This window comes from Podarcis cretensis, assembly GCF_951804945.1.
Source record: "Podarcis cretensis genome assembly, chromosome: 2".
Lineage (NCBI taxonomy): Eukaryota > Metazoa > Chordata > Lepidosauria > Squamata > Lacertidae > Podarcis > Podarcis cretensis.
The window spans coordinates 114,768,588-114,783,729 of record NC_137171.1 but is presented as its reverse complement, the minus strand read 5'-3'; the positions used below and the strand labels follow the sequence as shown (position 1 = coordinate 114,783,729).

The 15,142-nt window shown below is 45.4% G+C and overlaps 2 protein-coding genes across 2 annotated transcripts in view; both read left to right on the top strand.

Moving 5' to 3' along the window:
* Nucleotides 1-6,853, top strand: part of C2 (complement C2) — a 45,257-nt gene extending 38,404 nt beyond the window's left edge. Inside the window, exons 16-18 of the mRNA XM_079960163.1 lie at nucleotides 4,121-4,253; nucleotides 6,202-6,251; nucleotides 6,566-6,853. Coding sequence (XP_079816289.1) covers nucleotides 4,121-4,253; nucleotides 6,202-6,251; nucleotides 6,566-6,766 — 384 coding nt within the window. The 3' untranslated portion in view covers nucleotides 6,767-6,853. The remainder of the gene's footprint in view (nucleotides 1-4,120; nucleotides 4,254-6,201; nucleotides 6,252-6,565) is intronic.
* Nucleotides 6,854-13,078: 6,225 nt separating this feature from the next.
* CFB (complement factor B) overlaps nucleotides 13,079-15,142 on the top strand; it is a 30,112-nt gene continuing 28,048 nt past the window's right edge. The window contains exon 1 of the mRNA XM_079961170.1: nucleotides 13,079-13,316. Coding sequence (XP_079817296.1) covers nucleotides 13,256-13,316 — 61 coding nt within the window. The 5' untranslated portion in view covers nucleotides 13,079-13,255. The remainder of the gene's footprint in view (nucleotides 13,317-15,142) is intronic.

The following is a 15,142-nucleotide window of genomic DNA, read 5'->3' as shown; positions in this document are numbered from 1 at the left end:
CTTTAAGATCAGCCCAAGAAAGTACAGCATTTGTTGTTTAGTCGTTTAGTCGTGTCCAACTCTTCATGACCCCATGGACCAGAGCACGCCAGGCACTCCTGTCTTCCACTGCCTCCCGCAGTTTGGTCAAACTCAGGTTCGTAGCTTCGAGAACACTGTCCAACCATCTCGTCCTCTGTCGTCCCCTTCTCCTTGTGCCCTCCATCTTTCCCAACATCAGGGTCTTTTCCAGGGAGTCTTCTCTTCTCATGAGGTAGCCAAAGTATTGGAGCCTCAGCTTCAGGATCTGTCCTTCCAGTGAGCACTCAGGGCTGATTTCCTTCAGAATGGATCAGTTTGATCTTCTTGCAGTCCATGGGACTCTCAAGAGTCTCCTCCAGCACCATAATTCAAAGGCATCAATTCTTTGGCGATCAGCCTTCTTTATGGTCCAGCTCTCACTTCCATACATCACTACTGGGAAAACCATAGCTTTATATGGACCTTTGTTGGCAAGGTGATGTCTCTGCTTTTTAAGATGCTGTCTAGGTTTGTCATTGCTTTTCTCCCAAGAAGCAGGCATCTTTTAATTTCGTGACTGCTGTCACCATCTGCAATGATCATGGAGCCCAAGAAAGTAAAATCTCTCACTGCCTCCATTTCTTCCCCTTCTATTTGCCAGGAGGTGATGGGACCAGTGGCCATGATCTTCGTTTTTTTGATGTTGAGCTTCAGACCATATTTTGCGCTCTCCTCTTTCACCCTCATTAAAAGGTTCTTTAATTCCTCCTCACTTTCTGCCATCAAGGTTGTGTCATCTGCATATCTGAGGTTGTTGATATTTCTTCCGGTGATCTTAATTCCGGCTAGGGATTCATCCAGCCCAGCCTTTCGCATGATGAATTCTGCATATAAGTTAAATAAGCAGGGAGACAATATACAGCCTTGCCGTACTCCTTTCCCAATTTTGAACCAATCAGTTGTTCCATATCCAGTTCTAACTGTAGCTTCTTGTCCCACATAGAGATTTCTCAGGAGACAGATGAGGTGATCAGGCACTCCCATTTCTTTAAGAACTTGCCATAGTTTGCTGTGGTCGACACAAAGGCTTTTGCATAGTCAATGAAGCAGAAGTAGATGTCTTTCTGGAACTCTCTAGCTTTCTCCATAATCCAGCGCATGTTTGCAATTTGGTCTCTGGTTCCTCTGCCTCTTCTAAATCCAGCTTGCACTTCTGGGAGTTCTCGGTCCACATACTGCTTAAGCCTTCCTTGTAGAATTTTAAGCATAACCTTGCTAGCGTGTGAAATGAGCGCAATTGTGTGGTAGTTGGAGCATTCTTTGGCACTGCCCTTCTTTGGGATTGGGATGTACACTGATCTTTGCCAGTCCTCTGGCCACTTCTGAGTTTTCCAAACTTGCTGGCACCTTAACACCATCATCTTTTAAAATTTTAAATAGTTCAGCTGGAATATCATCATTTCCACTGGCCTTGTTATTAGCAGTTCTTTCTAAGGCCCATTTGACTTCACTCTCCAGGATGTCTGGCTCAAGGTCAGCAACCACACTACCTGGGGTGTACGAGGCAGCCATATCTTTCTGGTATAATTCCTCTGTGTATTCTTGCCACCTCTTCTTGATGTCTTCTGCTTCTCCCTCACTTGCATTTTGCTTGCCTTCTCTCCCCCGCTATTTGTAAGGCCTCACTGGACAGCCACTTTGCTTTCTTGCATTTCCTTTTCATTGGGATGGTTTTCGTTGCTGCCTCCTGTATAATGTTGCGAGCCTCCATCCATAGTTCTTCAGGCACTCTGTCCACCAAATCTAAATCCTTAAACCTGTTCCTCACTTCCACTGTGTATTCATAGGGGATTTGATTTAGATTGTGTCTTACCGGCCCAGTGGTTTTTCCTACTTTCTTCAGTTTAAGCTTGAATTTTGCTATAAGAAGCTGATGATCTGAGTCACAGTCAGCTCCAGGTCTTGTTTTTGCTGACTGTATAGAGCTTCTCCATCTTTGGCTGCAGAGAATATAATCAATTTCGATGCTGCCCATCTGGTGATGTCTATGTGTAGAGTCGTCTCTTGTGTTGTTGGAAAAGAGTGTTTGCGATGACCAGCTTGTTGTCTTGACAGAACTCTATTAGCCGTTGCCCTGATGCATTTTGAACTCCAAGACCAAACTTTCCAGTTGTTCCTTTTATCTCTTGACTCCCTACTTTAGCATTCCAATCCCCTATAATGAGAAGAACATCCTTCTTTGGTGTCATTTCTAGAAGGTGTTGTAAGTCTTCATAGAATTGGTCAATTTCAGTTTCTTCAGCACCAGTAGTTGGTGCATAAACTTGGATTACTGTGATATTAAAAGGTCTGCCTTGGATTCGTATCAAGATCATTCTATCATTTTTGAGATTGCATCCCAGTACAGCTTTCGCCACTCTTTTGTTGACTATGAGGGCCACTCTATTTCTTTTACGGGATTCTTGTCCGCAGTAGTAGATATGATGGTCATCCGAACTGAATTCACACATTCCCGTCCATTTTAGTTCACTGATGCCCAGGATGTCAATATTTATTCTTGCCGTCTCATTTTTTACCACATCCAACTTACCCAGGTTCATGGTTCTTACATTCCAGGTTCCTATGCAATATTTTTCTTTACAGCATTGGACTTTCCTTTCGCTTCCAGACATATCCGCAACTGAGCGTCCTTTCGGCTTTTGCCCAGCCACTTCATCAGCTCTGAATCTACTTGTACTTGTTCTCCGGTCTTCCTCGGTAGCATGTTGGACGCCTTCCGACCTGAGGGGCTCATCTTCCAGCATCATAACTTTTATATGCCTGTTGTCTTTGTCCGTGGAGTTTTCTTGGCAGGGATACTGGAGTGGCTTGCCGGTTCCTGCTCCAGGTGGATCACGTTTGGTCAAAACTCTCCACTATGACCCGTCCAACTTGGGTGGCCCTGCACGGCATAGCTCATAGCTTCTCTGAGTTATTCAAGCCCCTTCGCCACAGCAAGGCAGTGATCCATGAAGGATAGTAAAAAGTACAGCATTACTATGAACTAAATTAATAATTCCAGTTACAGATAGGTAGCCGTGTTGGTCTGCCATAGTCAAAACAAAAAAATTCCTTCCAGTAGCACCTTAAAGACCAACTAAGTCAGTTCTTGGTATGAGCTTTCGTGTGCATGCACACTTCTTCAGATACACTGAAACAGAAGTTTCCAGACCCTTCTATATAGTGAGAAGGTGGGGAGGGGTATTACTCCCCACATACACCCGGACAACACCATTACTGGCCCCAACAACATCACACATACCATCTCGGGACTATTTAATTGCTCATCGTCTAACATTGTGTATGCCATCAAATGCCAACAGTGTCCTTCAGCTCTCTATATTGGACAAACAGGCCAGACCTTACGCCAAAGAATAAACGGACATAAATCGGACATCAGGAATCACAAGACAGAGAAACCAGTAGGAGAACACTTCAATCTCCCAGGACATTCTATACAAGATCTCAAAGTAGCTGTTTTACTACAAAGGAATTTCAGAAATAGACTGGAAAGAGAAGCTGCTGAATTGCAACTTATCACCAAACTTAAAACCATGGAGAAACCTGGTCTGAACAAAGACCTTGGATTCTTATCTCATTATACATGACAAAGCCATTTTTCACCTTTTCACCCCTTGCTTTTTCCTGTAAGACCTATTGCAGTCGTTAAGAGTCGTCAACAGGCTCATCACAGCTATCTGCCAATCACCCATTCCCACCACCCTTCTGAGTAATACCCCTCCCCACCTTCTCACTATATAGAAGGGTCTGGAAACTTCTGTTTCAGTGTATCTGAAGAAGTGTGCATGCACACGAAAGCTCATACCAAGAACTGACTTAGTTGGTCTTTAAGGTGCTACTGGAAGGAATTTTTTTGTTTTAAATTAATAATGTCTGTGTACAGATTTAATCGGAATTAATTCATCCAGAGTACTTCAGATAAAACCTGTCTCACAAGAAGATGAGACAATTCATTGTCTCTTTGCTGATTGCATGCAGATTTTCAAAGCACCGGAAGTGAACTATTATGGCCCGGGTAGCAATTCTGCCATTAAATTGATTCATTCATTGCTTCCCACAGCGCCCAACGTGCATTTCCGCAGCTCTTCAAGACAAGAAAATGTTTTCCGAAGGAACTGATGCCTCTGAAGTGGTGACGGACAGATTCCTGTGTAGTGGAGGAGGGAGAGCTGTCGAGGCTGCCACTTGCAAAGGTCATTTTGCTTACAGTGTGGTGTAGTGGTTAAGAGCGGTGGACTCGTAATCTGGGGAACCGGGTTCGCTTCCCCGCTCCTCCACATGCAGCTGCTGGGTGACCTTGGGCCAGTCACACTTCTCTGAAGTCTCTCAGCCCCACTCACCTCACAGAGTGTTTGTTGTGGGGGAGGAAGGGAAAGGAGAATGTTAGCCACTTTGAGACTCCTTCGGGCAGTGATAAAGCGGGATATCAAATCCAAACTATTCTTCTTCTCTACATGGGGAGGGTGAAGCATCCCTGGTTAAGCAGAGCAGGGAGAGAGTAAGGCCTCATCCAGACCTCTGCTTCTTCCGGGTATGAGGTTTCTCTTTTGCCTCACTGCTTTCCCTGGGATAACCCCCCGTTTACCCCACAGAATCGTAACAAATGTCCATCAAGTTTTCTGCAGAAGACGTGGGACGAGCAGAAATGTGGGGAGCCCTTAAGAGAAGTTTTCAATAAGCTCCTTCATCTGAATCGGGGACTGGAAACCTCAGTCCAAATGTGGTCCTCCAAGCCTCTCTGTCTGGCACCCCTAGGCCACCAGTTTCGCACCCTACTTAAGAGCTTTAGTCTGACTGGAAAGTGTCCTTGAACTTTTGTTTGTCTGGATGGAGGAAAAAGTGTGGTGTATGAGCAGAGGAGCCAGGTAGCCCCTAATATTGAGTAGGCGTGGGGCGCAGGCCGGCTTAGCCTTCTGCTAGGCCGCACTGGTCCCCACGGCATCTCCCACACTGCACAGGCCAGGGCAGCCTTCTGTGACGTCATGTCCTTTGGAGGAGGTCAAGTCCACACGCTGGACCCCCTTAAATTTGAGGGGGCCAGGGCCTCTTCAAACAAATATCAAGGGGGCCCAAGACACCTTGGCTCCCTACAGTTGGCACTATAGGGAGCAAGAATGTGTAGAAGCTATCCCAATGTACAAAGGTTAAAATTTGCATCTGTTACTCCACCCTCTTTTCCCTCTGGCCCTGTTTACCACTGACGTGTGCCCCCCCCAAAAAAAGGTTGCCCAAGAGGGAATGTGGCTCTCAGGGTAAAAAAGGTTCCACTGATCTTAATGAAGCTGGCAACCTTGGATATGTGCATCCTTTGTAAGTGCAGGATTCCCTTTCCAATATAGAATCCAGCAGCTGACATTGTGACAACTTCCATTCAAAGCAGAGATTCCCAAATCATGTCCCACGAACCGCCAGTGAGCTGCAAGCTTCATTCAGGTGGTCCGTGGCATTTTTGTGGTTGAGTAGGGTTGCCAACCAGGGACGCGGGTGGCGCTGTGGGTTAAACCACTGAGCCTAGGACTTGCTGATCAGAATGTCGGTGGTTTGAATCCCCGCGACGGGGTGAGCTCCCGTTGCTCGGTCCCTGCTCCTGCCAACCTAGCAGTTCGAAAGCACATCAAAGTGCAAGTAGATAAATAGGTACCGCTCCGGCAAGGAGGTAAATGGCGTTTCTGTGCGCTGCTCTGGTTCACCAGAAGCGGCTTAGTCATGCTAACCACATGATCCGGAAGCTGTACGCCGGCTCGCTCGGCCAATAAAGCAAGATGAGCGCCGCAACCCCAGAGTCAGTCACAACTGGACCTAATGGTCAGGGGTCCTTTAGGGTTGCTATGCATACCAAAATTTCCCAGACATAGCCGGGATTTGGCTGTTGGAGACAGTGTCTCGGCAGAAATCGCTTTGATGTCCGGGAAAATCTGGACTTATGGCACCCCATGTTGGAAGTGTGGATTTTGGCAAATTCCCTTAAGAATAGCTCAAAAACTTCATTTTTGGGGGGGCTGGGGGAAAGCTCAACAAAACTTTTACAATTTTGGCTTCGTGAAATATGGCAACCCATATTTGAAGAAATGTTAACTTTCTCTTCTGTCTAGAGATAGTGGAGCTTTTGTCAGCTTTTAATCCTTTGGTCCTTTTTTTCAGGTGAATCCGGAGGATCATTATTCGTGGAACGGAGGGAGAGACTCTTCCAAGTAAGTGAACCTCTAAATGTATCCTGACCCTGCTGTTTTTCTTGAGATCTAGTATGGGGCAGTGGTTTTAAAAATCTGACACACAATCCATTGCATAAGCTTTTCACATCTCTTCCTTTCGCCCTGCCCCAATTGATTTAAGCAAGATCCAGAGATCTACCAAGAAATAGATCCCAGCCTACTTCCTGCCCACCCCTTTCATAGGGGGCTGTTGTAGTGTTTTGGGTCGCAATAAGCTTTTGTATCTTTGCCACTGTGAATTGCATATTTGCTGTTCTGTCTTTTGACCCAGTTTGCTTGCCTCTCCTGATCAGGTGGGCGTGATCAGCTGGGGCACGTATAACCCTTGTGAAAAGAAGAGGAAGAAAAAGAAAGATGGGGAGACACGGGAAACAGTTCGGGATCCCCCTCCAGCGAACCATAAACCACGAGATTTCTACATTAGTCTCTTTGGTGTGCAGGACTGGCTGAGGCAACACCTGGGCCAATCCTTGAGGTTTATTCCGAAGGAATGAGCCACCAAGACAAACTCACTGTTGCCCAGGAGTGTTTGCTAAGATGTCAGTCCCTTGGACGCTTATTATAAAATTATCTTGATTATGTGTGGTATGTTTGTGTTGTTTATGCCCCTGGCTGTAGGATCAGAACTTAATTTGTGGCAGGGCTCATCAGTTTGTAGCCTTGAGTTGCGGATTCCATGGGCACTGCTATTTCACATTCTTCTAAAAATAGATTAAACCAGTGATTCTTCATAGCACTTAATGCAATGCTCCTCGCCAGTGTTATTTTTCTAGAAAAAGAGGTGACGGGACTCACCATGAACACCTCCCTTGTTCTCTTAGAATGGCAATGGTGCCCATCAGAGAAGTGCTGGAACTGAGTTCTGGCTGAAAAAAAGCCCTGTTCCTTGCCAATGTAAAAATCACCTCTTATGTTTAGTCAAGTTACAGTGGTACCTCGGGTTACATACGCTTCAGGTTACATACGCTTCAGATTACAGACTCTGCTAACACAGAAATAGTACCTCTGGTTAAGAACTTTACCTCGGGATGAGAACAGAAATTGCGTGGCGGCAGCGGGAGGCCCCATTAGCTAAAGTGGTGCTTCAGGTTAAGAACAGTTTCAAGTTAAGAACGGACCTCCAGAACGAATTAAGTACTTAACCCGAGGTACCACTGTATTCTCACTCAGTAAAGAGCCCTTCCAATGTGAATTAAAATCTTCCTGCTTGTTGGTTCTGCCCCTTTTGTTGCTTCCTGTTGCATAGGACAGCGTCATTACTGATGAAGAGCCTGCTTATTGTCCCTTGAATAGCGATTCTTATTTGTCCCTTGATATCAGTTCTTGCTCTCACAATACAAATTCCTGTGCATACTTCAGTTACTGACTTCCTCTCATTTTTCCTCCTTTCATTGCTTATAAAGCAAAAATTTGGCTATATATAATATAAAACTATTTCACTGTAGCACAACTAAAAAGAAAGAGATGGGAGGAGATCATAGTTCATAAATTGATAAATTAAGGGTTTATTTATAAGTAATTCCATTGCCATGTTCCACAGGAAGCAATCCCAGGGACGCGGGTGGCGCTGTGGGTTAAACCACAGAGCCTAGGACTTGCCAATCAGAAGGTCGGCGGTTCCAATCCCTGCGATGGGGTGAGCTCCGGTTGCTCGGTCCCTGCTCCTGCCAACCTAGCAGTTCGAAAGCACGTCAAAGTGCAAGTAGATAAATAGGTACCGCTCCAGCGGGAAGGTAAACGCCGTTTCCGTGCACTGCTCTGGTTCGCCAGTTGGTCACGACTGGACCTAATGGTCAGGGGTCCCTTTACCTTTACAGGAAGCAATAGAAGGGCCTGAATCTGCAAAGAGAGAGCTTTTAATTAAAGGGAATTGTAGCTCTGAAAACTCTCATTGCCAGTCCACTGTGGAAAATATTCCCGCTTCTCCATCCATTTCAGCTTGTTCAAGAGCAGTTGGAACAAGCTTTATAGGTGATTTTCCTTACCCCAATGCAACACAATTAAACTGGTTAATATGGGGGGGTTGCATATTACTATTTCCGTAACCTCCTTTGAGACAGGCCAGCCTTTTATACCAGACTGGTACATCACTACTCCCCATTCCCTATGTTGAGATAATATGCTTATTATGTCTCTTATTATAAAGATAAAACCTTGAAGTGGCCCGTCTTAATAAAAACACATTTATAGCTTAGTAAAACAAGTCGTAGGGACGCAGGTGGCGCTGTGGGTTAAAGCCTCAGCGCCTAGGGCTTGCCGATCGAAAGGTCGGCGGTTCGAATCCCTGCGGCGGGGTGCGCTCCCGCTGCTCGGTCCCAGCGCCTGCCAACCTAGCAGTTCGAAAGCACCTCCGGGTGCAAGTAGATAAATAGGGACCGCTTACCAGCGGGAAGGTAAATGGCGTTTCCGTGTGCGGCTCTGGCTCTGGCTCTGGCTCTGGCTCTGGCCAGAGCAGCGATGTCACGCTGGCCACTTGACCCGGAAGTGTCTCCGGACAGCGCTGGCCCCTGGCCTCTTAAGTGAGATGGGCGCACAACCCCAGAGTCTGTCAAGACTGGCCCGTACGGGCAGGGGTACCTTTACCTTTACCTTTAAAACAAGTCGTGTTCACAGCGAAAGCTGTTTTTCACACTGATACTTTCAGTATGTTCAAATGTGAACCAAACACTTTCCTGTATTATTTAGGTTTAGATAATATGTCCACGTCACTTCTATCCCAGACATACTTTTTAAAAAAATAGCAGTTGTTTGTTTTTGATGTAGTTCTGTCAGATGTTGCTAAAATTATTTTGGTTTGAGTTTAAATAATAGTTGCAATGTATTTTGGTTGTTTGATTTCTCAAATCCGTTAATGAAGTTGGATATTTTGTGGAATGCGGTCTTGTTTTTCTTTAAAAAGTGAGAAACATTAGAAACATTTCACTCATTTGAAGGGGGGGGGGAATGGACATAAATCAATTGCTCTTTCATGGTGAGGGGCTCATGCCTTTTGTTTGGTTCCCAATGCTAGTCTTGCTGATTCAAGTAATTCTGACTTAATTGGGGTTTCTCAACTCTGCATCAATAATCAATATTTTAGAATTGTAATGCTAGTATTTTATAAGGTTTTCATGCTATTAACCTTAATTCAAATAAAATAAATTTATTTCCTGTGTGCCTGAAGACTAGGTTTTCTGTGTGCTTATATGAAGGGGGACTAATTCCCCACTTAACATGGCAGTAGTAGCAGAATTTCCTAAATCAACAATTAAAATACAACAGAAAGAGCTGCCCATAGATGAACAGCCGGCTGAATTGATACCTGATTTTATTTTATTATTTTATATGTGCCACTCAACCAGATGGGCAGGGTATTAAATATATATATATATTATTACTATCATTATTATCATTAGAATGAACTAAGGTGAAAAACTGAAATCATAGAATCATAGAATCATAGAGTTGGAAGAGACCACAAGGGCCATCGAGTCCAACCCCCTGCCAAGCAGGAAACACCATCAGAGCACTCCTGACATATTGTTGTCAAGCCTCTGCTTAAAGACCTCCAAAGAAGGAGACTCCACCACACTCCTTGGCAGCATAGAATTGTCAGACTCAGTTTCTGCTATATAGAAATCAGCCTTAGATTTACCCACTGAACAAAACAACGTCTCGCCACTCTGTGCAAACAACCACTGGAGTTGCAATTGACATTTTAAAAATATCACCAGAAAGCGGATCCGGGAGAAAAACAAACAGACCGAAGGACATCACAGAAAACACAGAAGCAGTCATAGGAGCATAGGGAGTATACAGAGTCAGGCCATAGGTTCATACGACTCAGTATTGTCTACACTGACGTGAGGGAATATTTTCCAACTCTACCAAGTGATGCCAGGGATTGAATTGGAATATTCTGCATTCAGAGCTGGTGGTCTACCACTGAGCCATTTGTTAAGTGTCAACTCCAGATCAAACTAGTGTAAAAGCAGCCTTGGAATCTGATTTCAGTGCCTGGGTGCACCTCTCATGTGTTGTTGTTGTTTAGTCGTTTAGTCATGTCCGACTCTTCGTGACCCCCTGGACCAGAGCATGCCAGGCACTCCTGTCTTCCACTGCCTCCTGCAGTTTCGTTAAGCTCATGCTGGTAGCTTCAAGAACACTGTCCAACCATCTCGTCCTCTGTCATCCCCTTCTCCTTGTGCCCTCCATCTTTCCCAACATCAGGATCTTTTCCAGGGAGTCTTCTCTTCTCATGAGGTGGCCAAAGTATTGGAGCCTCAGCTTCAGGATCTGTCCTTCCAGGGAGCACTCAGGGCTGATTTCCTTCAGAATGGAGAGGTTTGATCTTCTTGCAGTCCATGGGACTCTCAAGAGTCTCCTCCAGCACCATAATTCAAAGGCATCAATTCTTTGGCGATCAGCCTTCTTTATGGTCCAGCTCTCACTTCCATACATCACTACTGGGAAAACCATGGCTTTAACTATACGGACCTTTGTTGGCAAGGTGATGTCTCTGCTTTTTAAGATGCTGTCTAATGTATGTGAAACCAAAAGAGTGAGGGCACCTCAGCATTTGCCATGTCAACCATTGCTGGGATCAGAGGTGAAGGCGCTCAAAGCCTGAGGCTATAGTTTGATGGCAGACTTATAGCCCTGGCAACTCTCATTTTAGAAGTAAAGAACCCCCAACACCTTGCCAATGCTGGGAACTCCACCCACCCACCCACCCACTGCAGCGCCACCTCCTTCCCCCTTCAGGTTTCCTCATCTTTCAATGCCTTCCTTTGATTATGTGGCTGTGGCAGGTGAGAGGGATTTGAAAGTTTGTGTGTGTGTGTGTGTGTGTGTGTGTGTGTGTGTGTCAAAAACTACATGGGATAGCAGAAGGTTATTAACCTCACTGTTCAAATATTCATGGGTGTTTCGACTAGGACTAGGAATATTCGGGATACTAAAAGGTGTAAAGGACCCCTGGAAAGTTAAGTCCAGTCAGAAGCGACTGGGATTGCGATGCTCATCTCGCTTTCAGGCCGAGGGAGCCAGCGTTTGTCCACAGACAGCTTTCAGGGTCATGTGGCCAGCATGATTAAACCGCTTCTGGCACAACAGTGTAGCCTTATGAGGATTTGCCCTCGGGTGGTAAAAATATTGCGCCTGGGAAAGGGGAGTGGGAGTCAACAGACACTCAAGGAATAGTTTCAGAGAAAAAGGTTTTATTTCTACCATCCATGAACTGGTAGAAGGAGCAAGTGTGATAAGTCACAAAAAGCATGCACGAAGTTCACAGTCATGTGCACAAGCATATATACCCCTTTCTATATACCCCCTGATCCAGCACGCGCCTCTTAAGTTCTTATGTACCTCCAGCAGCGGTTTGATGTGCAGCAGTTAGCAAGGACAGCATTTCACTCTACACCAGGGTTTCCCAAACTTGGGTCTCTACCTGTTTTCGGACTACAATTCCCATCATCCCTGACCACAAGGATGATGGGAGTTGTAGTCCAAAAAAAAAACCAGCCGGAGACCTAAGTTTGGGAAACCCTGCTCTACACAATGAAGAGCTGCTGTGCCTGCTAATTAACCTGCTATAAGCTCAACATCAAAAAAATGAAGATCATGGCCACTGGTCCCATCACCTCCTGGCAAATAGAAGGGGGGAAAATGGAGGCAGTGAGAGATTTTACTTTCCTGGGCTCCATGATCACTGCAGATGGTGACAGCAGCCATGAAATTAAAAGACACCTGCTTCTTGGGAGAAAAGCGATGTCAAACCTAGACAGCATCTTAAAAAGCAGAGACATCACCTTGCCGACAAAGGTCCGTATACTTAAAGCTATGGTTTTCCCAGTAGTGATGTATGAAAGTGAGAGCTGGACCATAAAGAAGGCTGATCGCCAAAGAATTGATGCTTTTGAATTCTGGTGCTGGAGGAGACTCTTGAGAGTCCCATGGACTGCAAGAAGATCAAACCTATCCATTCTGAAGGAAATCAGCCCTGAGTGCTCCCTGGAAGGACAGATCCTGAAGCTGAGGCTCCAATACTTTGGCCACCTCATGAGAAGAGAAGACTTCCTGGAAAAGACCCTGATCTTGGGAAAGATGGAGGGCACAAGGAGAAAGGGACGGCAGAGGACGAGATGGGTGGATAGTGTTCTCGAAGCTACCAGCATGAGTTTGACCAAACTGCGGGAGGCAATGGAAGACAGGAGTGCCTGGCGTGCTCTGGTCCATGGGGTCATGAAGAGTCGGACATGACTAAATGACTAAACAACAACAACAACATTCTCTTCATTTCAGACCTGGAGCAGGTCAGACTATATTTCCCCTCTTCTTGTGGCCACCTGGCAACCCTAGCAGAAATCTGGGAGTTACATATTTACCCTGATTCGAAAGAATCGAAACTCCACACCCATTGCTGCCCACTTCCTTCATGCAGTCACTTAACAGAGATAGGCCTCTTTAGCAATCTTTTCCCCTTCTTTTGCGCCAAAAAAACGAGGAAGTTTAGAAGTGGGTAAATATTGCAGTGTCTGAAAATGCAAATACAGGGGGAGGAGCAGGAATTGGATCATGGCTGTGGGGGGAAATCTCATTGTCTAGCAATGCTGGGGACCTGGCCTAACCCCAGCCCCCAGTAATCCCCTGGAATGTCCACATTCTGAAAATCTCCTATGTGTTCAAACTGGGAATTCCCCCAGTTGGCTTTACTCCCTTCCTGACTTCAAGACGATTCTGGGTTTCCCCCATCTGGATTCCTGTCCACCTGCAGCCACAATATATTCTTGCTTCTCCCCACCCCCACCCATCGCCTTGGAGTTGCTTCATGGACTTTGCCATTTCCCAAAACTCAGCTGCTTTCTCGGGGTGGGGCTAGAGACCAGCACATCTAGCAAGTGGAGCGGATCGCCTAAAATTTCACAAGTAGCTGGACTGCAGTGGTGCTGCCCAAACAGAAACTGCTAGGACTCAGAAAGACAACAGACCAGGGAGAACCAGAAATGCAGCTTTTTTTGGACCAGCTGTTCTGCATTCTCATTGCCCTCGGGGCATTTTATACAGGTAAGCTGCCACAGCCAGGCACAAATTGCTTATGAGAGCTGTGAATTTCACGCAGTGCCTAATTCTAGTCAGCAGTGCCTTGAGGCCAGAACTCCTTCAGCCTCAACCAAGAGACCTGTGGCACCTTAAAGACTAACGCATGTATTTATTTACAATTGTTAAGAATTGGGGGGGCGGCAGGGTTTTTTGACTGAGTCGTCATTTAAAGGCAAGCCTACCTAATTCACAGTTTCTGAATACGCAACTAGAAACACAGCCATCCTTCAGAAATTTTGCAGTGCAAAATGTGAATATACCAAAATGCATTAAGTCAGGGATAATTGATTTGTAAAATGGTGTACACAGAAAACGTGAGAGAGATGCATTAAAATGCTGATCAGTTTTCATGGGGACTTTAAGAAACAAAATCACGACAGAAGCTTTGGTGGACTAAACAAACTTTGTTGGATGGTAAGATGGACTTTAGTACTCAAAACTTCGTGACATCGTCATAGAGAAATGTGTTTATATGTTGGTTTTGCTGCTACGGACTAACACAACTACTGACCCTCTTACCTGGAAATTTCTCTTTGAGATAATGCTGTTCGGGATAATTCATTTAGGATATTTGCTTTGATGCAGAGCAGCTGAAAAGAATTCAAAGCCCTTTTGGAAATCCTATGATGAATGTTGATGCTAAATATTTGCCAGATATTTTCTGAAGACTCATTTCCCCAATGTCAACAATTTATGTGATTTTTGAAAGTATTGAGTCTCTGGTAGCTGGTGTTCAATGCTACTCATTATCCAGCAATTTGTCTGATTTCACATATGAAGCTCGGCAAAATAATCAAGGGGTTGTTGGGTGGAACGCTCAGATTTTGCATGTACTTAGCATGTTTTTATTTTTGAAATTTGAATCCAAAGTTTCACACTTAAATTTTGAGGGGCAAAATTGGAAAAGCAGGAAATCTGCAAGTGTACATTTTAGCTCCACTCAGGCCTCGGAGCCACTTCAAATGTTACAAAATTCCTGCAGGGGAGCATTTAGGTGTAGAAAGTTGGAATGCAACCCACCTGTCTGGGATGATAAAACACATGCCTGATTTATGTGTCTGTGTCCTGAGGAGGTTTGTACTCCGTGCAAAAATCCACATGTATATTTGACACGCGTCGTGAGTTGTAGTTTAATTCCTGCATCAAAGTGCTTTTAGCCTACGATTTTTGTAGCATTTGCAGGTTTACAAAAAATTCATAGAGGATCAGGTTACCAGTGGCTTCCTAGCTACAATGGTTATGTTCTACCTCCACTGAATAGCAGCAGAATCACAAGTGGAAAGAGGAACTCTTGAACTCGGGACCTGCTTGTAGGCTTCCCAGAAGAAGCTGGTTGGTCACTGTGAGAACAGGATGCTGGCTTGTTATGTTTTGTCTTATGTTGTGGTCCAGTGCAGGCTTCCTTTCCGCTGGGGCATAAAGAGACTAGTTCTCATTGAGGTGATAAACTTTATGTGGCCACAGCACCTCAGATTGCAAGTGGAGGCTTAGATGCTTGAATAGGTAAAGGTAAAGGGATCCCTGACCATTAGGTCCAGTTGCGGACGACTCTGGGGTTGCGGCGCTCATCTCGCTTTATTGGCCGAGGGAGCCGGCGTACAGCTTCCGGTCATGTGGCCAGCATGACTAAGCCGCTTCTGGCGAAGCAGAGCAGCTCACGGAAACGCCGTTTACCTATTTATCTACTTGCACTTTGACGTGCTTCCAAACTGCTAGGTTGGCAGGAACAGGGACCGAGCAACGGGAGCTCACCCCGTCATGGGGATTGGAACCGCCGACCTTCTGATCGG